This window comes from Scleropages formosus, chromosome 3, assembly GCF_900964775.1.
Source record: "Scleropages formosus chromosome 3, fSclFor1.1, whole genome shotgun sequence".
Lineage (NCBI taxonomy): Eukaryota > Metazoa > Chordata > Actinopteri > Osteoglossiformes > Osteoglossidae > Scleropages > Scleropages formosus.
The window spans coordinates 3,036,147-3,060,974 of NC_041808.1; the positions used below are offsets into that span (position 1 = coordinate 3,036,147).

A 24,828-nucleotide genomic window follows, 5' to 3' on the forward strand; every position below is an offset into this window, starting at 1 on the left:
CACGTCTCTGCCGGGTGGGATGAGTTTCTCATACAAATGGCTTGTTAGAACTACGGTGACGATGGCTTCCAAAATGCAGGACGGTTAGAAAAAAAAACACACACACACACACACACACACACACACACACACTTTCAGAACCACTTGTCCCATACGGGGTCACGGGGAACCGGAGCCTAACCCAGCAACTCAGGGCGTAAGGCCGGAGGGGGAGGGGACACACCCAGGACGGGACGCCAGTCCATCGCAAGGCACCCCAAGCGGGACTCGAACCCCAGACCCACCGGAGAGCAGGACCCGGTCCAACCCGCTGCGCCACCGCACCCCCCAAAAAAAAAAAAATTCACTGCAGCCTTTTATTGTCCATTTCTATTGATGCTTCACAATGCGCTACACTCATGAGGTCCATAGTCAGCCATTCACAGGTTCTTACTTTTGGCTCTGTGCTGGAATGAGCTCCCCCTGTCTCTCAGAACGGCTGAGTCCCTCAGGAAAAGTGTCAAAACACATTAAGAGCCACTTCTCTTCATCCAAAGGTGCTGCTCTGTTGTACTTTTGGTTACTCAGTACATCAGTGTGGAGAAGAGCACCTGCTACATAAATATAAACCTTCAGTATTTAAAGAAATTTTTAGTACTTCTCACACTTCTGATGAACAAAATTCAGTGTGTAGTTAATCAAATAAGCAGGAGCCACAGGTATGAAAATATCTGAAAAACCACAGTGTCAACGGCATTTGTGACTTTTATTTTTAAATTATTTTCAGTTTTGCAGCATTTAAGACACTTGAGCAAAGAGTATGGAGCTGCTCACCTATTGCTTTGTGACAGTGACGCTCCGGCGTTTGTATTTGGTCTTTCGTGGTGAAGCAGAGGCTCATTTGGTATCAGTGAACACAGTTGCATGGTAAACCTGCTACTACTAGCAACAGACAGACCATTTACCACACATCTTGCACAAGAACGGATATAGAACGTGACAAAAAAAAGGAAAAAAAATAAAAAGAAATTAAAAATGTCAGACAATATTACTGTATTGTATTTAAGGGGAACGTACATCCAGGTCGACAGGAGCAGGTTTCCTACCTTCTACCATGGTGTAACACCCAAACTAAAATGAGACGTTTACCATGATGTTACTACAGTTCAACAGGCACAAAGCAGCGGAAAATCCATGGAATCTGGGTAAGAAAAGTGGAATAAGGCACACGTGGGAAGGAGAGCATTCATAATTGAACGTGGAATGTAGCATTGCAGGAGGTCTAGAGATCAACACCTCACACTCGAGAGGGTCTTGGATTGCACTGGTAGCGGGGGCCCCGTGCATTTGTGTCTCATTGGACAAGTTTAAAAAAAAAAAAAAAGTACAGTACTAAACTAGGAGCACGGAGGTATCACAGTTTTCCTACGGCTTCCACAAACATCACACACATTGCTTGTTTCCCGAAGCTTGTGGTCCTGGGCGTTAACAGCAAAAAAAAAAAGAAAAAAAAAAGAAATCGCAATCGCAAACACCCGATGAGCAGTTTGGTTGAAACCGAAACCGGTGATGGCTGGTTTCCCACTGACCGTGACCCTTCAGACTCGACGAAACCTGAGGGTGAAGGTGGCCTTCATTAGGATAAGCCTGCGGCTCACGGCTCTGGGGGAAAGGTGAATAAGCAGGGCTTTCAAGACTCCGGTACAAAGGAGGGTCTGAACCTGGTAAACGTGCCGCTCATCAGCTGTCCATTGACAAGTCAGTTTACTCTACAGGGAGCAGGATGACCATGAAGAGTCTGAAAGAGTACCACGGTGCAGGGGGGTACAGCTCAGTGGTGTGGTATCTCCATGGTAGAGCAAAGGTGACGTGACCATGGGGTCCTCCTCCAAGTAGAGATGTCAGTGCCACACTGACGAGGGTGCCATCATGGCTCAGTGGTCACTGGGGCTTTGATGGGTCTCTGAAAGCCACAGAGATTTGAGCTGGGGGACAGGGAGAAGGAGGAGGAACCCCCCCCCTTCTGGGGCTCTTGGGTGGGGGTGCAACCGATGGAAGTTCCGGAACATGAGAAGTTGCTGAGGAGGGGGAGACACACTCCTCTGTGGATTATCTCTCTCTCTCTGACTGCTGAGCCTCTTTGATCTGCCGGGTGTGGACGAGCACCCCCCCCAGGAGCTGTCCCTCAAGTGCAGCGTGGAGATCCTGCCCCCCCATTTCCAGCAGTGGCTCCAGCCCTGGGACGCCCCCACCCTGGGTGCCCACGTCCCGTCGTCTCCTCTTCAGGTCCAGCTGTTCGGGCTCCGGGTCGCCATGCTCATCGGAGGGTGCCCCCAGGTGGCGGGGAGGGGGGTTCGCTGCGGCTCCTTCCTCGGGAAATTCTTCTGCCTTTAGCTGGTCGTTCTGCTTCAGGTCCCTCCCGCTCTTCTTCAGCGGCTTTCCTTCCTTATCCAGGACTCCCTCTTGGGGCCCCTGCCTGCCGCCGTCTGGGGCGTCGACCACTGCCTGGGGAGGCACCGCCCCCTTTCCTGCCTCCTGCGCCGCACGCTCTCTTTTGGATGCCTCCAGCCTCTTCATCTCTTCTTCCTGCTCCTTGCGCTGCCTTTCCAGCTTCTCCTGCTCCATCGCCTCCTTCTCCCCCCTGTCTGCTAGGGGTCCCTGGCCCAATGCCCCTTCTTTAGCCTTGCTCTTCTGCACCCGGGGGATCCCTCGTGCTCCTACCTCTGCTCTTTTCCCTCCAGCCACCTCTGCCTTGTTTGGATCCAGCCTAACAGGGTCCCGATGGTGGGGACCCTCTCCCTGAAGCTCTGGGACTAGGGTGACCTCCACCCTTCTAGGCTGGGGGGCACCATCCTTCATGGGCTTCTCAGGAACGTCAGGCTCATTGGCCAGTTGTGCTAGTTGCTCCTGGCCCCCCACTTCTGGAGGCACCTCTTTGGCCCTGGGCTGCCCATCCTTCTCCATGGAGTGTAGGTGCTCCTCCTGCACGACCTTCTTTGCGACAGCTGCAGGCTGGTTGTCTGAGGGACCAGAGTCAAAGATAGTGAGGGTGGTGTGACCACCTCTGGGGTGAGCGTGTGTGTCTCTGCGGAAGACGGAATTACCTGCTGGCCGCTGTGGCTCCTCCTTCGCTTCCTCCTTCTGGTAGATCTCCTCCTTGTGCTGCTCGTCTCCTCCCTCTTGCTTCTGGTGGATCTCCTTGTGCTGCTCATCTCCTCCCTCTTGCTTCTGGTGGATCTCCTTCGGCAGCTCGTCTCCTCCCTCCTGCTTCTGGTGGATCTCCTTTGGCAGCTCGTCTCCTCCCTCCTGCTTCTGGTGGATCTCTTTGTGCTGCTCCTGGATGACAGCAAGGAGCTTCTCCTGCTGATCCAGCAGCCTCTTTTGCTGCTGCTGCTGCTCCTTGATCACCTGCAGGAGCACTGCATGGTCCAGCTGGCCCTCTGCGGGGTCCACAAAAGGCAGATGTGAGGGATGCACTGCATGCCAAAGGTTGGGAAAAGATAAGGGGGGGGGGGGTGCAAACTGCAGCCCTGCAAACCCACAAGAGATGTTCTACCATCACCTGACCACCTCCTTTCCACAGGAGCCTGGCTCAGTGGAGGTCCAAACCAGTGTTGGGTGATGTTAGAAACATCCGAGTCTATTTACAGCCATTCCTCTAGTAACAGGGTTGATTCATTCCGTGAAATCACCATCATTTCTCATGAGGGTATCGGATCTCGGATGAATCATTTCACCTAAAAAAGAAGCACTTGTGCAGTGCGGGAAGGGTCGTGGGGGGTTGACTGCCAGCATGAGTTGAAGAAATGGCTAAGGAGTTTTTGTCTGATGGCGAAATCCCTTATGAGAGGAAAGCGCCGTTTTTTTTTTAAAAGTCTCTTGTTATCTTTTCATTTTGTTTACATCTGACTTTTTCCCGCACAGCTTGTGGTTTTAACTGACTGGTTCTCATTTCGCGAAGTGCTTCACTGGTGAGCGCTCAGCTTTCTTGTGAGTGAAAAATACATTGATACTAAAAGGCTCCTTTTCTGCAGGAGATGTTGAGAACAGCATGTTTTACCTGGTTTTAAAATGCCCCCTTTTACTGATTTAACAGAGCTTTTGAACTCATGGAATGCTGTCACTGCAGGTACCTCAGGGGGTGGTTGGTTGGGAATTAAATAATTAGAAATGGTATATTTTTTCATAAGCTACTGCGGTTTTCATTCTATGAGACCCTGTTACATGAGGGCTGAGTATACAGGACTTCAGTGGGGTTTCCGAGGCTCAGTTTGGGCACCAGTGGGGTGCGCTCTTTTGGGTACTTTATTTCACAGCAGTACTTCCGGTAAAACAACAGTGACAAACGACTAGTAATGTAAACAAATAAGGCCGGAGAAAAGTGCTCATCCCACTAGGGCTCAACTCTAGTCCAGGCTAATCAAAGCAGTGAGCGAGAAAGCAGGACAGAGAGGTTCGTACCTGCGACCAGCTTTTTAATCACTGTGGCGCGGGTCCCGAGCAAAGCAGGCAGAGAGAGGGAGGGAGGGAGGGAGAGAGAGAGAGAGAGAGAGAGAAAAGAGAAACGCTAGAGTGCCGGGTGCCATGACAAAGTGCCACGAATTCTGCAGAGACCAGAGCAGACAGGAATGAGATCACAGCAACACCGCAGCCTCCACCAGCTCTTAGATCAAACCACATCATCTGCTCAACCCCTCTCCTCCTCCTCAGTGTCGAACCCTAGGCACAAAAGCCTTTCCTGCTACCAGCCTCCCAGCTCACCCTCCATCTTGTCCTCTACATCAGCCTCCTTTGCGTCCAGACTCCTTTCCTCTTTGTGCTCCACCGGTCCTCGCTGCTCAGCTTCGGGTTCTGGGGCTGCAGGCGGATCTCCTGAAACAAACCCAACACTGAGCTGTAAGCGCCCGGCTAAAGACCTGACCGCTGGTCGATGGGCACCACTTACCGCACCTGTGATCTGGAGCTTTTGTGGGATGAAGAATTAAAGCTGTGCGCGCGCACATACACACTCACGTTTCTCAGAATCTGCTAGCGGAGCTCCTTCTCCTTCTGCTTTGCCTCCTTCATGCGCAGCTCCCTTCCCAGCATGCACCTCTTTCTCTGCTGGCACTTTTTCAAGGTCCTTGTATGGCGGCACATTGTGCACGGGCTTCTCAACAGCGTTGGCACCGTCGCCTTGTCTTTGTATCCCAACAGGTTCCCTCTTAGCCTCTGGCAGCAGGAGGGCCTCCTCAGCATGGCCTTCTTTTGGCCCCGCCTCTTTTGCCAGCCCCACCCCCTGCTCAGAGTCTCCCAAGTTCGCTGCGGGCTGCTTCCCCTCCTGTTCCAGCTCCTCCTTATCCTTTGTCTCATCCACAACCACTTTGTCATGAGGGATGGGGGGCTCATGGCGGTGGGCTTCCCCATCAGGCACAGCTACACCTGTCAAATCAGGGAGGGGTGGGGCAGTCCCAATCGCATCATAGCTCATTAATTCTCCAGAGTAAAGAAAAAGTTTTCTGCCGTTGTCACATTTGTTCTGGTTAAGATGTCCAGAGTGCAAACACAACCAAATACCTGCGTCAGGTCGGTCCAGCTGTACTTCCTCGCCCTTCTTCTGACCGGGGATCTCCACCGGCCCTATGATCTGGGGTGGTTCCGGAGGATCCCCCTGTGGGGGCCGACCCGCCTCCCCGGGGATATCTGGTATCTCCTGGCGGTCCGCTGGCTCTGCCACTACTGGGTTCTCAACTGGGGGGATGGGGGAACATACACAGGAGAAGAAACAATCTCATCTGATTATTCATGGATTTTGAATCCACTGTGGTGGAACGAGTGCCCCTCTCTCCCTCAGAGCTGCTGAATTCCTTCCAGCAATCAAGAAGGGTGTCATACCTTTCTTTTTCAAAGTCACTTCACTCCTGATAGCTTCATAAATTAGTCCAACACCATGTGTTATGATTATCTATGTATTTGCAATTTGAATGTCATTTCCATAGGGGGCACTAGAGGGATGTGAACCAGCACCATGATGGTGTCAGATGGACAAGTGCTGCGTCAACAATTTTGCGTTTACGTTTAAAGCTTCATGTGTCGTTGAGGAGCTTTTGGATATGGCTTTGGAGAAAAGCACCTGCCAAATGCATAAATGCGAGGCAGGGTCCTTCGGTGCAGTTACGAACTTTGACGAGCAGCAGAAGGAGCGGCTGTGAGCCGACACCCAACTGTGAATTCCGTTATTAAAGCTGCAGTTAACGAAGCACAAGATGAGCGAGTCCGTGCTGTGGTGGTTCCGAACTTGGCGAAAGAAACGCTCGGCCTCTAGATGGCAGCAGTCTCCTGGTGAGCCCAAGGACAGGACACATGCCGGGTTGCGCTGATCCAAGCTGAACCGTTCACACAAAACCATATCTTCCGTCACTAATCAATACTCTGCGTAACACTCTGCCAAAGACACACACACACACACACACACACACACACACACACACACGTCTCCACGTGACAATGTAGATTTATGGTGTGTTTGCCTGAGTTAAAGCAACACACGCTCCCTGTATGTTCTTCACTGAATTAACTACAGAACCTCAACACAGACCTCAGCCCCACGAGACCCCAAACTGGAGCACGCACATCTCCACGTTCCCCGATGGTTGGCTTAGGGGAAGATGAGGGACTGACTCCAGCTCAGTGCGCGTACAGTTTGCATGTTTGCCCCAGGTTTCCTCCAGGTGCTCTGGTTTCCTCCCACAGTCCAAAGACATGCATTTCAGCTGAACTAGTGACTGTGTGTGTGTGTTGGTTAATGAATATGTGATCGCTCTGTGACGGACTGCTGTCCCGTCCTCTCCACCCTCCCTCACACCCCATGCTTCCAGTATAGACTCTGAACCACCACGACCCCACACTGGACAATAATGGACATATTTTTAAATAAACAGGCATTTAAAAAAAAAAAAAGATGGCATTTGCCAACTGCCTCAGGCACGTCACAAACCCTGACATTGTGTGATGCCCCCCGCAGATCCCGCCACACTGACATTCCAGCATGGAAAGACTGGAGAGCGGAGCTGGCACGGGGGGCCGCCTCTTGAACCTCCACCAGGAGCGCTGTCAACTTTTATCACCGGCGGCGACAGCGCCATGTTTATAAAAGCTTCAGCGACTCGCGCTTTTGTTGCCCTAATTATCGCTTAATTCGAAACAACGTTTAATTAGCTTTGCGCTGACAGGTAACAGATTGCGTCTTGATTCTCGCCACGCTGTTTATTTATATATTTCTGGCGGCTGCCAGGGGCCTGATCCTCAGCTGGTTCCCATTAGGGGAGGCACGTGAAGGGGGCGGGGATGAGGGGAGTGGGTGGTCTGCCAAGGCAGCCACAGTGTTGTTACTCTGTGTGTGTGTGTGTGTGTGTGTGTGTGTGTGTGTGTGTGTGTGTGTGTGTGTGTGCGTGCGTGCTCACTGCTCAAGGAATCCCCCCCACCCCACCTGAACCTAGAGGCACAGACACTTGACACCCACACACCGCCTTTCACTTTGTGTCACAGTCACTTGGGGATGCCATCACTCATTCCCACTTCACACACACCTGTGCGCACACAGAAACACACGTTTATGTCATCCCACATTCTCACGCCTATATACACACACTTGCCACGACACACGTTTCCTCACAGCTACTTCCACCGCAGCAGCATAAATAGGAAGCAGGTGTGGGAGTCGGGGTGTTTTTGGTGATAGATGGCCGACGCCATTCAGGGGAGACAGGGCAAAGCAGGGGGGATTGTCCTTGAGCCAGGTTTGTTAAAGTACAAACACACACGCACGCGCGCGCGTGCACACAATGATTTATGTCCCCCATCTCCAGTAAGACAAATCCGAGCTCTAAAATACGGTGTTCTCCCTCCCTTGCGGAGGGTGCTGGCAGCCGCTCTGGCTGCTCCCGGCCCATCCGAGACCGGTGCTTGAGCGGGTCTGAAGGACATCGGCCGGCCGCAGCCAACGGGGGGGGTAGTGGCGATTATCTGGATCGCAAAGCTCTCTTCTCCTGGCTGAAAGCGTGCCATCCGCCTCCCTCTCTAACTGTGGATGGGGAGCTTCTGCAAAGTTCTACCAGGCGCATCATCCCGACACCAGCCAACTGACCACGATGGAATGGGGGAAAAAGTGGAAAAGCTGCTGGAATACCGGAGATCTTGGCGGGTTCTTGCTTTTCTATGGCGACCTTGTCCAAGGTGTTCTGAGCACCGAAGGCAGGTGGTGGCGGCCGCCTCAGGGTCTGGCCGGCCGATATAGACAGCGTGGTGAAGGTGCTGATGAGCAGGATGCCCAGGCCGACCCACAGCACCAGCTGCAGAGGGAACAGGGACACAGACAGCGTGAAAGGAGCTGCTATACATCCCAACCTGTGTTGATTCAATCAACACCCACATTGTTAAGAGCAGATACTGTAATATTTTATCAGTTTACTGTACTGAAAACAGCGAAAGCAAATGTACAAAGGAGTCTTCATCCTGCAGGGAGGAATGGGCTGCTGCCAGACTGCCTGACATCTCCCGCAATTGAAATCCTGACCATCGGAGGCAGCACTGAGCCTTTGCGGATATTAAGAGACTGGGCCCTCGTGTTACGTTCGAGTAACAAATTTTCAAAGAAACATTTTTAGTTTAGCTACCTTTAACTGCATTTTTTTCCCTCCCACTTGCTATTTTCAAAAACGCATTATAGAGCAAACGTCGCCTGCGTTCACGGCAAAACCCTGTTAGCGCACATGAAAACACACCCAGACACAGCAGGGATGAGATTGGATTAAATCAACTTGGTTTTGCACAAGACCTCCGTGACCCAGTTATCCATAGTGAATGTTTCCTATAAATATGTTCAGCACTCAATCTACACTGATTGAGTATTTTATTTACTTTTATTTTCAGTAATTTTAAATTAGTTTTAACTAATTTAAATTTATTTTAATTTTTATTTTTTTTAATACTTGTTATAGCTATATCTCAGACTGTTACATTAAGTACCCAGACAATAAATGTAGGTATGTGTCTAATATTGAGCTATTTTTTTCGTCCCTTGTGGCCAGTTTTGTCATGTTTTCAGCCACAAAAGAGAGACGCAGTCAGTTTTTATGGTGAAACACTTTTTAATTTGCCCTCCCAGTGCCATCTTCCACTGTCTTCCTACTCATTCTATGTACTCCGCTGTTTTAGTCTCCGGTGGCACGTCATGAGCATGAGGAACACAGTACTGCCTTGTGTGTATAAAGCAAAACAACACACTGAATAGGAGGCCGTGAAGACAATTCAAAATTTTTTTTAATAATTTTAAAGTAGTTGGTTTTAACATTGCTTTGAGTTAATAAGTCCAGCAACGGGCTGGCTTTCCAACCATGGCACAGCATATCTCGTACCCTCATTCCAAGAACACTGAGACCTTACACTGGATGAGTGGTTAGAAAAAAACAGAACGAATAAAAGTGATTTTTTTTTTAATCCGTTATACCTTCAGCTTGCTTTTTTAAAAAAAAAAAAAAAACTAATCAGTGAATAAATCAAGAACGGATGTCTATTATTAATAATTCGTGGCTTGTGATGTAGTAGTTACATTTATAAACAAATCGAAATATGGTCAGACTTCCAGAGCTGCAGTTGTGTTTATAAGTTGTGCACGGTCCTTTTTTGAAATTGCTATTACCTATCAGATTTTCTTTCCCCAGCGACTCTTTTTTCCCTATGAGGTCTGCACACTAAGCTACCTAGACAGCTACCCATTAATGCAGCTGGGAAATTCTTACTAGATCAATTCAAGGTAAATACCTTGATCAAGGGTTCTACAACGGGAACAGGGATTTGAGCCTCGATCCTGCAACTGCAATGTGATGCACTAACCAGTACACCACCTCCTGGCATACTTTTCTTTTGACCCAGTCAACCAGCATCTAGTACCGGGGGCTCGGATGCAGAGAACGACGACGCAGCATGCAAGACCGGGGCTGGGGGTTTGGGGAGAGGGAAGGAACCGAGACTGGTGGAGAAGGAAGGGGTGATATGTGGTGGATGGGAAGACAAACTCATATGGTAGAAAATGGGACTTCACTGCCCCTCCCAGAGGTGGGCAAACCTCAATGGGACACCCCAGCACTCCCCCCCGCTCTCTCCCTGCTGCCCTGTTCCTCCCCTGTGGTAGCTGAGGCGTGACTTCAAAGAGCCCACGGCCATTTCACAAAGAGCAGCCACGCCGGGCGGGGAGCGAGGCAACGCACACATGGGGACCGCTGATAAACAACCCGGAGGAGGGCGAGTCTTTCATGTGCCCCCTCCCGAACCGCCCAATCCCACAACTTCCTCCGAGGGCACTGGAAACATGTGGCCATCTTCCCACGAAGCTTTGGGGCGAGAGGGGGTTTCTGACTACATCAACTCAGAGATAATACCTCTCCAAATGCCACCCCCACCTCCTTATTAAAACGGGCAAATATAAACGTGGACAGGGTAAAGTCTGCGAGCGGTCCAATCTGGGTCCTGAGCATGGAGGTGAATGCCTGCAAGAAGGTAAAGTATGAGCTTCCTGTCTTCAGACATCGGACAACACCCTCTCTCCCCTGCCACCCCACTCTCGATCCCGTCGGCCCGTCTGGGAAGAGCATTTCAAACCGTTTTCATCATCACACACGAGAAGAGCATTTCTCAGGAATCCACAAGTGAGGAAAAAAGCAGAGCTAAACTCATGGAAAGTGCACAGCAGGCCCTCGGAGGACAGAAAGACACCCCTACCGCGTTCTCCATGAGCTCACTCCCCCCACGGACAGCCGCCCCAGGGGGTCCCGAATCCCCACCCTAAGCTGGCTGGTATGGGACAGAGTGGAAATAAATGTGTCACAGTACCGTGTCCTGCATCCCATCACGTTGCCAGTCACAGGCCCCATCTGACCATTCACCCTCCCTCCAGTATCCACTGTAATTACATCCTCTGCTCCTTCTCCAAATCCCCCCCCCCCCCGAGTTACCTTGGCCTCCAGCAGCGCGACCGATGAGCGTAACTGGGTACCCCTCTCCCTGCCAGGGTGCCCAGCGGGCGAACGGGATAAGAGCGAGTGGCTTGTGAAAAACGAAACGCGCCTTGTGCGCCGCCACCCCCCCCCCACAACTCCCTCTCCAAACACAGAGCTCAGCATGGCGCCATCTGCCGGTTTAACTCCCCACAGTGGCTAGCGGGGCGCCCATCTCCGTCTGCTGCTGGAACGTCGGGTGGGGCTCCGTCTGCAGTTTCCACGGCGGGAGACGAGCTCTGTGCCAAATAAATTCCCAGAGGAGCGAAATGCTGCAAAGCCATGACCCTTAACCAAGTCAAAGGACCTCAAAACGTACCGGCACCCCCATGTGGGTCATCCACACCGCACCTGCACTTCCGGTACAACAGGATCGCTGAGCTTTAAACAGCACTCGGCCAACGGCCTCAGATCTCACCAAGCGGCCGATTTCTGACACCACAGCGTAGCTCTGATCTGCGTTTCAGCGAAACAAAGAAGTGCAGCAGGACGGGAAGCCGAGGGAAGGAAGGACGAGGGGGTGCCGTACCTGCGCAGATAGGCTGTTCTTCTGGATCTTTCTGTAGATGAGGGCAGGACAGATGAAGCAGATGAGGCTGCCCATGGTGGCCCCAGTCAACCCCAGGATGGTCTCCACTTGAAAAGCCAGGCAAAGTGACCATCAGTGCACCGGGGACGACCCAACAGACACAGCATCGCTGCGTCACACGTGTTCACTCGCTCACACACACGCACGAGAGAACAGAAACATGCACTGGATCGTGACACAAAGAGAAACATTCCTCCTACACATGCGTGTGGGAAAGCTTGTGAAGTTATTATTATTATTATTATTATTATTATTAATAATAATACCACCACTATTAACAGGCTCAAAGAGAGGAAGGTGCCGCTGGATGGAAACACGCTACAACAGGGTGCTGCAGTGGTAGTTTCACACAGGTTTTACTTGATGCAGTAGAGAGGTGGGACAAGATGAGCCACAAAGTGTACAATGTTGTATCTTTCCTCATGCTACAGGAATGTGTGTTTCCCACACGTAAACTATAATTCATGGGTTATTACACTAGGGGTGAAAACGTTTCACTCTGATTCAGCCCTCTTACACACAGAAGGGTTCCTGTCGGGTTTAGGTTTTTATTTCAGGTCAGGTCAGGTGGGTGTGGGTTTGTTTTCCATCCAACAATTCCCTAACGTGCGCGCACATGCACGCACGCACGCACGCACGCTCGCACCCCCACCGCCCTTCGCTGCGTCGGACAGCCATCTTTCATCCTCAGAGCCGTCTCGTATGGTATCTCTCAAATTTATGCCCTGCAGCGTCTGCTGGCGAGCAGGAGAATCTGTCGAATGGGATGTCTGGCGAGGAGCACAGCCATTGGGGGGAGATGAAACTCGGCCTGCTGGCCGCTGTTAATCTTCCCTTCCCCGCTCTATTAGCCTAATTGGACCCGGCACACAGAACCGCGGCGACGGACAAACACGACGCGCAATGAATAAAACATGCCTCCCTGAAACGCACACCTTTATTAGCGCCTCTCGTTCTTCCGGCAAGTTCTTAATTAACGCCGGGACTGAAGGGGAACAGCGTCAACGCAGAAAAGGCCTTTTCCTTTACGCGCCGTACTTATTTATGTCTCATTTCCCAAAAAATACTCCTTTGAGGCCAACCCCAGTGGTCCTGTCTCCACTGTTCAGTACGCACGAAAACCTGAGTGTTGTCTCTCAGCACAACCGCACCTCTGCAAAGAAGCAGGGATTGCAGTAACAAGGAGTGAAATTATTTAACCTGTGTAACGGGAAGCGATTACTGAATCCACGCTGCCTAAAACGTAGCATGTTGTCCGAGCAGGAAGACATCAGCCAATCGCGGACCGGCAGGGGGCGCCGATCTCGCCGAAAAGCCGGGCCTGTGGGACGGGCTCTTTGTTCGCCGATTGCTGCGGCGCTTCTCTCCCTACTGTGACTCACCGTTGGGGATGAGGATGCCGCCCAGCATGGTGCCAAACACAATGGAGAGGGTGATCATTTTGAAGCGCAGGGGCGGCATGTAGCCCCCGGCAGCAAACGTGCCGTCCTTTTGCTATGAGAAGAAAAAAAACAAAAACAAGATTTAAAAACAGGGGGATTGCGAAGGAAAAAAAGAGAGAAGCTGGAGAAAGACGGGGGGGTAAAGAACGCCATCACCGCGTTTCGCTCCAAGGTCCAAAGCACAAGCACGGTCAACACACTAGCACAAGGACCACAGGAGAAGAGAGCCGGGGGAATTTGGGGAGCGCGAGCCAATGGAAGCCTCTCCCCGAAAGTGGGACAAATCCAAATCGCGATGGCCTATTTTTACACTGAAAAAAGTGTGGGAGTGAGAGTGTGTGTGTGTCTGTGTATCAGGAGGGGTGCATTATCACTTTATTGCACCTGCTGGGAAATATTAAAGCACATCAGGGAGAAATATAAAAAAAATAAATCTAAACTTTTTGCAAGTCAGCATTTTAGTGAGGACTGAGAAAACAGAAAATTGGCGATGGAAAGATAATGAGGTTCTGCTTAATGAAGGGACACCTCACCCGCTTCTGAAAATCAAATAAACACCGCGCACGTGTCAGGTCGCAGTAGCGCTAGGATGCGACACGGAGGGGCTCACCTGCTGCTCAAAGAGCATCGTGTTGATGGCTTGGCGGCAGGGCAGGATCATCATGGGGAAGCCCACTGCCACCGACATCATGAAGCCCACCCGGATCATCTCGGTCACCAAGTTAGAGGGGAAGTTCATCAGCACGTTGCCTTCGATGGTCTGCGTGAAGCTCACGTACCCAAAGAACCCGACCTGAGTTCGGGGGTGGAGGACGTTCACATGGAGAGAGAGGTGGGGGGGTGAGCGAGGGAGAACGAAAGAGAGACTTCCTGCTCTGCTGCAGTTATTAACTCCATTCATCAAACCCCGGAGCAGCCGCTGCGTCACGCTGCGAGGGACCGTCGAGTCGGCAGTTCGGGACCCAAAACAGGAGGCTGCCCCCGAAAAGCAGCCATTCCTCCGCCCGACAGCCGAGGCCTCGATCGAAAGGGAGAAACCGGTCCAACGCCGCCGCACAATTTATTTTTCTTCCCCTTTCAGGTGGTCGGAACAAACTTGTGCTGAGCGGGCAAAACAAAAAGCGCGGTGAGGCGATGTTATAAATGGAAGCGTCGCATGCGGAAAACACGGCGCCGCTTCTCAAGGTCCCTCGGCTTCGCGACCCACTTCAGCCTTGATCTTTCAGACCGACGTGTGCGGCGGCTTTAAGGACAGCAGGAGGGAGGGAGGAGATGGGGGGGAAAACAGCTACTGAACGGAATTAATGGAGCTTTTATGGATTTTATTGATTCAACGGGCGCAACAATGTAGAGGCCGCTGGCTACACTAGAAGTAACGGGGGATCTTGGAACGTCACCACGACCAATGCGTCACAAAAGGACCTAAGAGTCAGGTTCCAAACAGCGTTCGGCACGAAAGGCCTCCCGGGTTTGACAGCTCCGAGCTTTTGTGGGTATTCAAACCCTCGCCCGGACTCCCAGCATTCCTCCTGAATTTACACAGCACGGGGAGCGAACTGGTTGGAGGCGCTGGTTCCAGGTTCAAAACTCACCTCCTGCCCCACATTTCTCGAAATTACCTTGCTGTGCAAATGGGTAAAACTAAATATTTTATTATAAATCACTTCGCAGAAAAAAATCCAATGAATGAATGGATGCAAATCTAAGATATGGCTACATGTTGTCATCCTACTGCTCCATGGGGGGGCTGCTTGCTGGAGGGACTGGAGACACAAGTACATTCGATAGCGCAGGGACAGCTGCAGGGACACTCCAACTAGGTGGGCAAGACAGAGAGGGACACCACTGTATGCAGCCCCAGTCATTCCCTCTAGTGTGTGTTAGGTATCGATTGCAAGGAGCTGCCTCTAAACTACATTCCCCCTCCCAAAATGAGGCAGACTGACACACAGCATAATGTGTGGTCGTCCTCCTGGAGGACTCAAGTGAGGCTATTTGCAGCAAACATGAAATTTCTCATAAATCTGTTTAAATCTGGTAAACAAAATTTAATAAAACTACTTCTGTGAGCATGTTCCTACAAAGCCAAAAAAAAAGCACATGCATGCACACACACGTGCGTTCTCTGCTCCAGCTCCCTTTTCAGAAGCCAGGGGGAAAAAATGACTTGCTCCTTATGCCGCCAATCCGTGGGCCTCCCGAGACAATCGTCCCGTAGCCTGTGATTATTTGCTCTCGTGCCTCACACAGCAGCACGAAGCATTAGTGACGGCAGCGAGCGAATAACCGGTGAGCTAACGTCAGCCCTGCAATCCCTCGTTCGCAACGGACGAGGGCAGGGAGCACCGACAGGTGTTGCCTTCCCATCCCGCTGCACCTACAGCCAGGAAGACAAAGACTGCAATTCAGGTATAAATCACTGCCGTTAGTTATAAATATGGATCGCTTTAGTTACTTGTGCAACCATAGAAACCTATACGAACTCAGCATTTTGCCCTCTTGTACAGCTGGGTAATTACCAATGCTACGTTCAAAATGATGCATCCTGCAACTGACAGATCCGCTGTGGTCCTGCCGCTCCAGAAAGCGCCGAAAGCAGGTCTGTTTCAGACCCGGGGACGCAACAGGCGGTGGGGGGCTCAGCGAGGCCTGCAGCCAAACGTCATTTAATGCTGCACGTCTGCATGTTCACGTGAGGGGGTACAGAACCCACGCGTGTGAAAATCGCACCTCGATTGATCAGCAGTCGCCTCAACTCCAACACATTTTAATCCAAAGAAAGTCATGGCAACGACCACCCTTTTGCAATAAAGGGTTTCAAAACACATCCTTTCAGACTCACTTTTCCGCAGATCTCCTACCTCCCCCATAAATTTATTTCACTTCACTTGTAATATAAATAGTATAAAAACAGTATAAAAATGAGCAGCAGCCATATAGAATTGATGGGGAATGCTGAGATCAGCTGCTGCTTATTTTTTCCACTATTTGTATTTTAAAAAAGCTAATTTTTATACTATTTATATAAATAATCTTCACCTCTGCTTATTTTTCTACTATGCAAATGAAACCTCCACCTCCGTTTGGTGAAATGCACTTTTGTTTTCTTTGAGCTGTACGCCACTGCGGAGAGGAGCACCTGTTCGGTGAATAAAGGCGAACGAAAATAAAAGCGAACGTTCGCCACACAGCGTTGTGTTCGCATCCCGAAGGCAGCTGGCAGTTTTCAGACCTCCTTAAAGCCTCAGGTTGAGCGGGTGGGCGGCATCGCTCATTGTTCAGGAGACCTATAACTCCTGTGCTGCAGAGATTAAAACCCTACATTAAAGGTGGGACCTCTTACTGACCGTGATGTAGAAGGTGGTGACCACATTGAGGGAGGATGTGAAGATGGTGCTCATCCTCTTGACCGAGGGCTCATCTAGGCTGTCGTAGGTGGGCAAGACCTGCCTGTGAGCCAGACAACAATGGAGCAGTGAGTACCCCACACACACACACACACACACACACACACACACACACACACACACACACGAACCCTAAAACAACTAGGAAAGACTTAGAAATCCTGCAAAAACTGCCTCATCTATACTGTAAAATGAGAAATACAAAACAAACAGCACAACAGGACACAAAAAAAAAAGCACTGAGCTACAACTCGAAAGACTGAGAAAAAATTAATTTAGTTCTTAGCCTTTTCAGTTGATGTCTGGTTGATGTGGACGAACAATGACCCCCCTCCCCTACCCCCCGACAAAGCTCCGCGACACCAGAGGCGATCCTCGTAAAAACAGCCAATTCTCATTTTATTCGCAGCATCAAGAGTTACAGCAGGGTTAAGAACCACATTTTTTTCCCATGAGATATGTGCGCAGAAAAAGAAAAATCTTTGTCGGGGCGAATGTGAATTTTCTTGGGACGAGAAGGAAAGCACAAGTGGGCGGAGGTCAGGGGAGCTGGGCGATAATAAAATGATTCCATTTTTTGGAAACAAAAAGTGACAGAAATCATCATCTGTCACCGAGGTAATCCGCAAAAGTGTGAGTCGCCGGCCGAGGAATTTACAACCGCCATATATCTGGGGCGAGCGCGAGGCGCATTTTAAAACCTTGTCAAGTTCTTTGGCAGCCCGTTTTTGTCCCGTCTCCACAGAACGGAGGAAAACCCAAAAACGGCCCCTCTTATTTCCACCAGCCTTCGCACAATTGCCAGAATGTTCCTGAATGCGCTTATTCAACGCGGAGCCATTGAGCTCCTGGCCCTGGATTCCGAACGGAATGAAACGGCTTTGAGAGAATTCCCCCGGTCGCAGTCCGCAGCACGCGGGTTCGAACCCTCGGCACTCGCTCCCGGACCACATCTGAATACCGAGCGCGCCACCCACCTCCATCGCTGACCGCCGGAGAGCCTTACGAGTCGTGCGCCACTCGATGGCTGTGATTTTTACCTCTCGGCAACACCGACTGTCTGCACTTTGTTAGTATTTTAGCTGTGTTTACTGGAACTGAGCACATGTTGACGACACCCTCCTCACAAGTCGCACCACCACCTGACAGATACACACAGAAAAAACAACCCACAGCCCTGCTTTACTGTACTCTGCGGCACATGGCAGCTCTCGATGGTAACGGTCCCATCATTCTTACGTTCCATAACCACTAATCTATTTCCAGAGATATAAACATTTACCAGTTTATTTTCCACAGAAGCACTACTTTTTATATTTCTATGTATTATTATTACTGCACTTCACTTATTTTCTAAAAATTTATCCTCCCTGCGTAACAAACTCAACCTGCGTTTACTCTGCCAGCCAACAGATGGCACTAAACAGCAGCAATAAAAGAACATGGGTGCGATACCACAGTAACCAACCTCACTTGCACTTTGACTACAGCTTGTGCCTGGTAAGTGTTTGCAATCACTAGCCAGACGAAAATCGTTTACAGAATTAATCAGTGAAAAGGAATCAAGATATTTTAATTTAGCATTATTTTAATGTAGCTCAAAGTTAAGAAAATATTGTAATGAAACAAAACACATTCTAAAATGATTAAATTTTAATTATTTAAAATGTATTATATACTCCTTTTGTGAGAGGCAAACCTAACTCTGTGAAAGTACATAAGCAGAGGAGCCAGAGTATTCTAGATTGCGTGAGAGCGCCGCCCACCCTCCAACATGCCAGCCAGTATCACATTGGGTCAAAGTCCACAATTCAACCAGACATCGCTACACTGGAGAACGAAAAAGGAGACACACACACACACACACACACACAAAAAAAGGACTCCATACCGATGAAGAGACTCTCACAAGCACAGGCCAAGGTGGACTGGAGGTGCACGCAGGAACAGCGGGATGAAGGAGAGGGAGGTGGACAGTCACAGAGAAGGGAAGATGTTGGAAGGAAGAAGCAGATCCCCACTGTCATTTCCCCTGCCATCCTCCAGTGGGCTAAGCGGGGACCTTTCTACCCCTGGCGTTGCCCACCGTCACACAAACTCCAATTCACCCACTCTGTGCGTCAAGTCCAATTTTCCCCCTTTTGCTCTCTCTCCTTCCATCAACCTCATGCTCCTAGCTTGTCTTTGGTGTCAACTCCCGCTTGTGTAAAACTTAAAACAAAAATCTGGGGCAATTACTTAAAATACTATAGACCACAAAGAGTAAAATAAAATACAAAGGGAAACGTACAAATACTGTAAGTGCTTTGCAACAGCTCAGTGTGCCTACCTACATAAACTTTCTCTTGGTAATCAGTCAGAAAGGTGTCGGTCGACTAGGTCCCTCGACACCTGTCAAAGGCCCGTCACGCGTCAACCTAGTCAAGAGGCACCATCCACCCCACCCCCACCCAGCCACAGTTAGTGCTCCTGAACCACAGCAGTGGTTTGCATCTCCAACGGGCTGCTGGGTTCTGCCGAGGAGGAAGGATACAGCATGGCAACAAGCAGTGATTCCGCGTTACTGGCTTTTGCTTGCGCTCTTGGTATTGGGGTTCGGGGGCTGAGTCAATAAAGACTGAGGGGGGAGGGAGGGCATAAGGTGAAAAGCTCAAACTGAACCAGTTAGCAAAGGGGAAAAATAGGACATTTTATTTTGGGGACAGATCTTGTTTCTATTAGTAATAACACACACACATACAGATGCTCCTCTACTTACGATGGTTCGACTCACGATTTTTCCAAGTAACGATGGTACGACAGCGATACGCATTCGGTAGAATCCGTACTTCGAATTTTGAATTTCAATCTGTTCCCACGCTTGCGATATGATACGCTCCAGATGCTGGGCGATGGCAGCGATCTGCAGTCTCTGTAGCAATCACGCCAACGAGTGTAAACAACCCCAAGTGTAAACCGAAACTGTGTTGAAAGCGTTTATTTTGTGTTTTCGCATCCCATCATGTCTATGAAACACCCAGGTGTGTCTCCTGCTTAAATTTGCTGTAGACTATGGTAAGTGCTCTGAGCACGATTAAGGTAAAGTAGGCTAGGATGTTCAGTAGGTGAGCTACTCTATTCTTTTTCCATTCACGATGGGTTTATTGAAACGTAACCCCATCGTGAGTAGAGGAGCATCTGTAATAGTATCTGGGGTTGTTAGACTACCTCCTGTAATATCACAGCACACCAGTAGGGGGTGATATAGACAGAGAAAGTGGGACAGCCACATGGGTCGGCTCAGCAGCCAACACCTCTGCGCTTATATTAAAAAAAGAAACAGAAGAAGGAATGAATGGACAAGCCACACCCACAGGGGAGAGACTCCAGCAAAGGGAAACCCAAAGAGGGAGGCGGGGCTTCAGAAGGGCTAAGAAAGCTCATCAGCTTAGCGAGAGGGCTGCAGCAGCGCAGCCGGAATCCAGCCACACCCCGCCCCCTCCCACACACCCACTGTCAGAGCCACCAATCGGGTGCAGGAAGACGAAAGAATGCAGTACTTACGACTGACAGGCGAACGCCATGCCACAGATAGGGATGCAGCGAAAGACGCCGTCCCAGCACACGTAACTGACCCGCTGCAGCCACTGCTCACTGAGGAGGCCATGTTTGAAAGAGGACAGCACCATCTGCGCTTGAGGGAGGAAGGGAGGGAGAGTGGGAAGGTCACAGGTCAAGCCCAGGAGACCAGCACAGGCCCCTGTGGACATGGGGCCAAGCCAGGCCGGAGGGGGAGACAGAAGACCCAGAAAAAAGCCACGCTAATAAATCCAGAGCCCTGCCCACTCTGGTGAGTATGGTTTAAACCTGCACAAGCTGGTGTATGGACATCGAACCCTGTCTTACTGATTGACTGACAAGCAGTGGGTACCACTGTCACCACAATAACCCTCTGCAGCCCGTAAAAGCCAAATCCAACCAAGAGAGATGCGAGTGGAAAAGGCACCAAGGAGACTTTGACCTTGTGCCAAAGACTTCCGGCCTTGTGCGGTATCCCCTAGGGGCTGCTTAGTCCCGACACCAAACAAACAACGTACCGGCACGGGGAAACCAGAGGAACACCAGATGTACGGAGGTTTAAAGATGGCAGAAAGAATGAGGCATGTATAGATGGGAGGACATGGGAAGGAGAGTGATCACTGGATCAGTGCACAGTGGTTTCAATTAACATGGCATTTCCTGCAGGAAACCACCCGATTCTCCCTTCCTCCCTCCCACCACCCCACCCTCCGGATTCACCCCTAACCCACAACCCAAGGGGGTGTAAGTGGGTTGGGGGCGCAATGCACGCGGGAGGATGGGGTGATGAGATGCTCCAAGCCTCGGCCCACCATGCAAATGGCAACGCAGCCCACGCGCACACACACGCACACACAGATGGAATCGACAGCATGAGGTCATGATCGGACACGGTGGAAGGAGGGGGTTGAAGCAGGCGGCTGACGCCGTACCTGGCACTCCTGTGTTTTACTTACGGATGGCAGCAGAAGGTGGTGGCGATAATGGGCAGGCACTGAATGACCCCCGAGAGTCGCCACAGGTGTGCGTGTTCCACCCACGAGCCACTGACAAAGCCGTTACGCAGAGAGGACAACACTATCTAGAGGGGGGGCAGCAGCGCAGCAGGAGCGCGTGGGTTGGGGGGGAGGGGAAGAGGGAGAGGAGTGGAAACACATCACGAAGAGGGTTAGTGGCCGGAGCCGCCCGGATGAGGGGTCCGGGCCAGGATCGGGGGCTCCCGGAGGAAGGCCGGCAGTCAAGTGTGAGCGATGCAGGCCGTGCAGATCTCAAATCAGTGAAAATCAATCCGCTGGTTGCAAGATTTCAGCCATGACCAGGAGTTAGTGGGCCAATGTGGGACCGGTGCCGTCGGTGTTGGTGTCGCAATCCATTCTACCCGTGTTTCATAGCGCCGGCAAACACGCAACACATTAACCTGACACCAATCCCTTCGCTGCTCCTACCAACTCCTGACTCACGAACGTCACAAAAGGGCTTTCAATGCTTGAGCACCTGAAGTGGGACCAGCAGACGTAGCGGACTGTTGATTCTGCAGACGTTACAATCAACATGTGGTAGAGATTGAAAATCTGAACACTGAACCGGTAGGCTGCTGCCTCAAATCCCAGGTAAGGAGGGACGTACTGCTGCAATCTTTAGCGACAACACTTGTTCAAATAGCTGAAGAGGTGAAATAAATTGACGTAGCTCTAAAAGGCCTAAACGCGCATGGGCCCGGAGGAGAGCGAGAGACCCAAGGCAAAGGGTGTGACCCACATCATGGGTTCCGCCCAAATCGCAGCTGGCAGGTTTAGCCTGGGCAGCACCGGACCAGGAGAATACACGCTGGGGCATTGCCATAGCAATACCAGACAGGGCAGCGTTAACAGGTGGAGCCATGCGGTTTTGAAGACTCTTCACTGCTCCTACATGGTAGCAGGAAGGTCAGAGCACAGTGAAAACAAGGAGCTCCAATCACACGATCAGATGTCAATCTGGCGGCTTCATACTGCACACCAGCACGCACAGGTGTGTGCAACACTTCGTGTGCCTTTGTGAGCGCGTGTGTACATGTTTGTGTGTGTGTGTGTGTGTGTGTGTGTGTGTGTGTGTGTGTGTGTGTGTGTGGGTACTCCCTTAAGGGGTGGGAGAGTCAGTAGGACTGCAGTCACATCTACTACTAAAAACCTCTTCTCACAGTTCATAAACAGTGTTATCTATTAATTCCCCATTTATACAGCTGGGTAATTTTTACTGTATCAATTCAAGGTAAGCGCATTGCTCAAGGGTAACACAGTGAGGGCAGGGATTGAAACCCAGGTCCTCCTGATTGCGATGTGATGGCTCTAACCAAAGCACCATTTACAGTTTACCTTACACAGATGTCCACTGATGCTGCATGTGTAACTGCTGGCCCTGCTGCCCCCTCTCCCGTGGGTCATGCAACTACAGTGCCACAGCAAAAGGAGCAGCGCAGCTCACCACGAACATGAAGAGAGTGTAGAACATGAGGGCCATGGCGGAGAAGGACTGGATGGACGACATCATGTTCCTCTGCAGACTCAGTGGGAGCACGATGAACAGGGACACCGCGATGAGCAGCAGGATGCGGAAACTGCCCGTCACCTGGGGAGATTGAGGGGGTGTCAAGGAGACATAATGACTGAAAAATAAGAAAACATTTGTTTCCGGGGTTAAATTAAGTCTAATTATTCACAGCTAGAGCACCTACCTGGAGGCCAAGAAGCTGCGCAAAGAAATTGGATCCCAGGTCGGCGATGACGACGTAGAAGGCGATGCAGGTCCCCAGCATCAGCCCGATCATGCTGAGAACAGGTGGTTTCCACACAACACCGTGATCACATCCCATTTCATCACACAACGACATATCTGGCATAATTTAACATGTGTTGAATTTAATATGTATTGGCTCTCAATGCTGCGTTTGTGACGTCAGCTACTTACAGTGATTTACCCACTGATACAGCGGGGTCATTTTCACTGCGTTAGTTCAGGGTAAAAACATTCATCAAGGGGACTAGAACAGGAGGAGGGATTCGAACCCTGCTCCTGCAGGCAGAGACCTTAACCGCAATGCCATCTGCAGCTCCACGTGGGATTTATTACAGGTTTAGGAAACAACTCACCTCGTCTCCACAAGCGTTTTCCCTGCTTTCCCGTACGCGTGAAAAGCTGCGAATGGACAAGTACTTTAACACATGGAAATAAACACATGGGCCGCTACAAAAATACACACAGAAAGCGCAAGAAATATTTGCATATCCCTTACGCAACGCTATTGTAGGTTTCCGCATAACACCCCTCCCGGCACGTGGCCTCGCAACACATATACTTCGGCACAAGGAATTTGAGACGCTGGGAGCATTCGGATAATATTTAGCAAATTATATAAATATTTAATTTAAAGAAAATTACACACTGCGGAACATTTACGTGAAAAGTACCACACTCAATACAATTATTCACAGCAATGTGTATGAGCATCTCTCTGTATAATGAGAAAAGAAGCGGTAATAGCAGCAGCACTGAACATAAACAAGTGTAACAGGTGACACATTAACAAACACTATCTTATTTTAGAACAGATACTGTGGTACCAGCACAAAATCTGACTGTATTTGGTGAATTAGCAGCTTAGTTTACAATATTAATGTCCATTAGTGGATATGGATTGTAACGTGCAGCTCAGATGGTGACGAGGAACTCGGGTTGATGAGAAAAGCCGCTTCGTGCCTCGCAGCCTTGACTCGCCTCCCGGGACGGATGAGTTGAAAACGTGGTGCAAACACAGTCGCGCTGGGTACGTTAAAGATGGAGGAAAGGGCCTCACCGAGACCGGCGTAGGTTCTGCGCTTGGTGCTGCTGGCCGAGTGGACGAGGAACATGCAGGACTGGTGCGTCATCCACGAGCAGAAGAAGAGCAGCAGGGTTCCCAGCACGATGCCGCACTGCGGGGGGCCGACAGGTGGCGCAATGGTTAAGGGCACCGCAAAGCGGGTGCTATGGGGGTGGGGGTGTGCGAACCTGTCCGGTCACACTCACCTGCTTGAAGCAGAAAGGCATGGTGAGCACGCTCACCCCCACAATGCTGTTCACCACGTTCATGATGAGCCCCCAGTTGGACACCGTCATGGCTACAGCTCTTCTGTCATAGAACCTCAACAGGAAGTACTCGGACCCACTTCCGGTGCGGCCTCTGAATTAGCTAATTAATTAATTTTGGATACCTGGGTGGCAGCAAAAGTCACCGTCAACACAGTGAACTAATATTTCTGTCGAGCGCTCTGACCTGCAACGAAAATCATGATTTCGGGAGAAGCCCTCGCTCGGGTCGTCATCATACGTGCGGAAACTAGACCGGCGGTGCTGACACTACTCTGTACTGTGTTGTTTTTTTTTTTTAATTAAATTCTCAAGGAAAAGCGCTCCGAAAACGGCCCTGTGTCGCCATCGGGAACCGCTGCACACGACACACCCTAAACAAAATTCAAATTCAACCTGGACAGCGCCTTTCTCCGCGGCCCGGTCGCCGTCGCGCTTCACCGAGAACGTATCCAAGAAGTGCGGAAGAAGAGCTGCGCGAGCAGCCACACGTCGACAGGACGCAAGACGAACCACCGCGCGGAGTCCGAGCCAATCAGCTGAGCCGCGCTGCTCTGCTGCCCCCGCTGGCCTGGAGGGGAATTGCAGGACCGCGACTTGACAGCCGGCGACACGTTGACACGTTGACACATATGTATGAGTTCATATTTATTATCTAGGACAGGATTGTTTTATTTATAGAGCGTTGGCTGTTCTGAAAAAGCATCAGTTACACT

General features: G+C 50.6%; 1 protein-coding gene across 3 annotated transcripts; it reads right to left on the reverse strand.

Moving 5' to 3' along the window:
• Positions 1–738: 738 nt before the first annotated feature.
• slc38a10 (solute carrier family 38 member 10) lies at positions 739–24,613 on the reverse strand. Of its 3 annotated transcripts, XM_018736426.2 has the most exons (18): positions 24,509–24,613; positions 24,053–24,237; positions 23,841–23,958; positions 23,137–23,182; positions 22,722–22,815; positions 22,472–22,615; positions 19,994–20,118; positions 16,391–16,493; positions 13,654–13,836; positions 12,984–13,095; positions 11,542–11,648; positions 8,147–8,309; positions 5,536–5,709; positions 4,993–5,400; positions 4,741–4,851; positions 4,441–4,461; positions 3,084–3,419; positions 739–2,999 (listed from the first exon to the last, which is right to left on the reverse strand). In XM_018736426.2, exons 2-18 carry the CDS (start codon positions 24,140–24,142, stop codon positions 2,089–2,091), a joined length of 3,246 nt encoding a protein of 1,081 aa, XP_018591942.2. In that variant the 5' UTR covers positions 24,143–24,237; positions 24,509–24,613; the 3' UTR covers positions 739–2,088. The 3 variants fall into 3 exon arrangements, with proteins under 3 accessions (XP_018591942.2, XP_018591941.2, XP_018591943.2); XM_018736425.2 differs by lacking the exon at positions 19,994–20,118 and adding an exon at positions 20,965–21,089 and having other exon boundaries at positions 24,053–24,613; XM_018736427.2 differs by lacking the exon at positions 4,441–4,461 and having other exon boundaries at positions 24,053–24,613.
• Between the last annotated feature and the right edge of the window lie 215 nt (positions 24,614–24,828).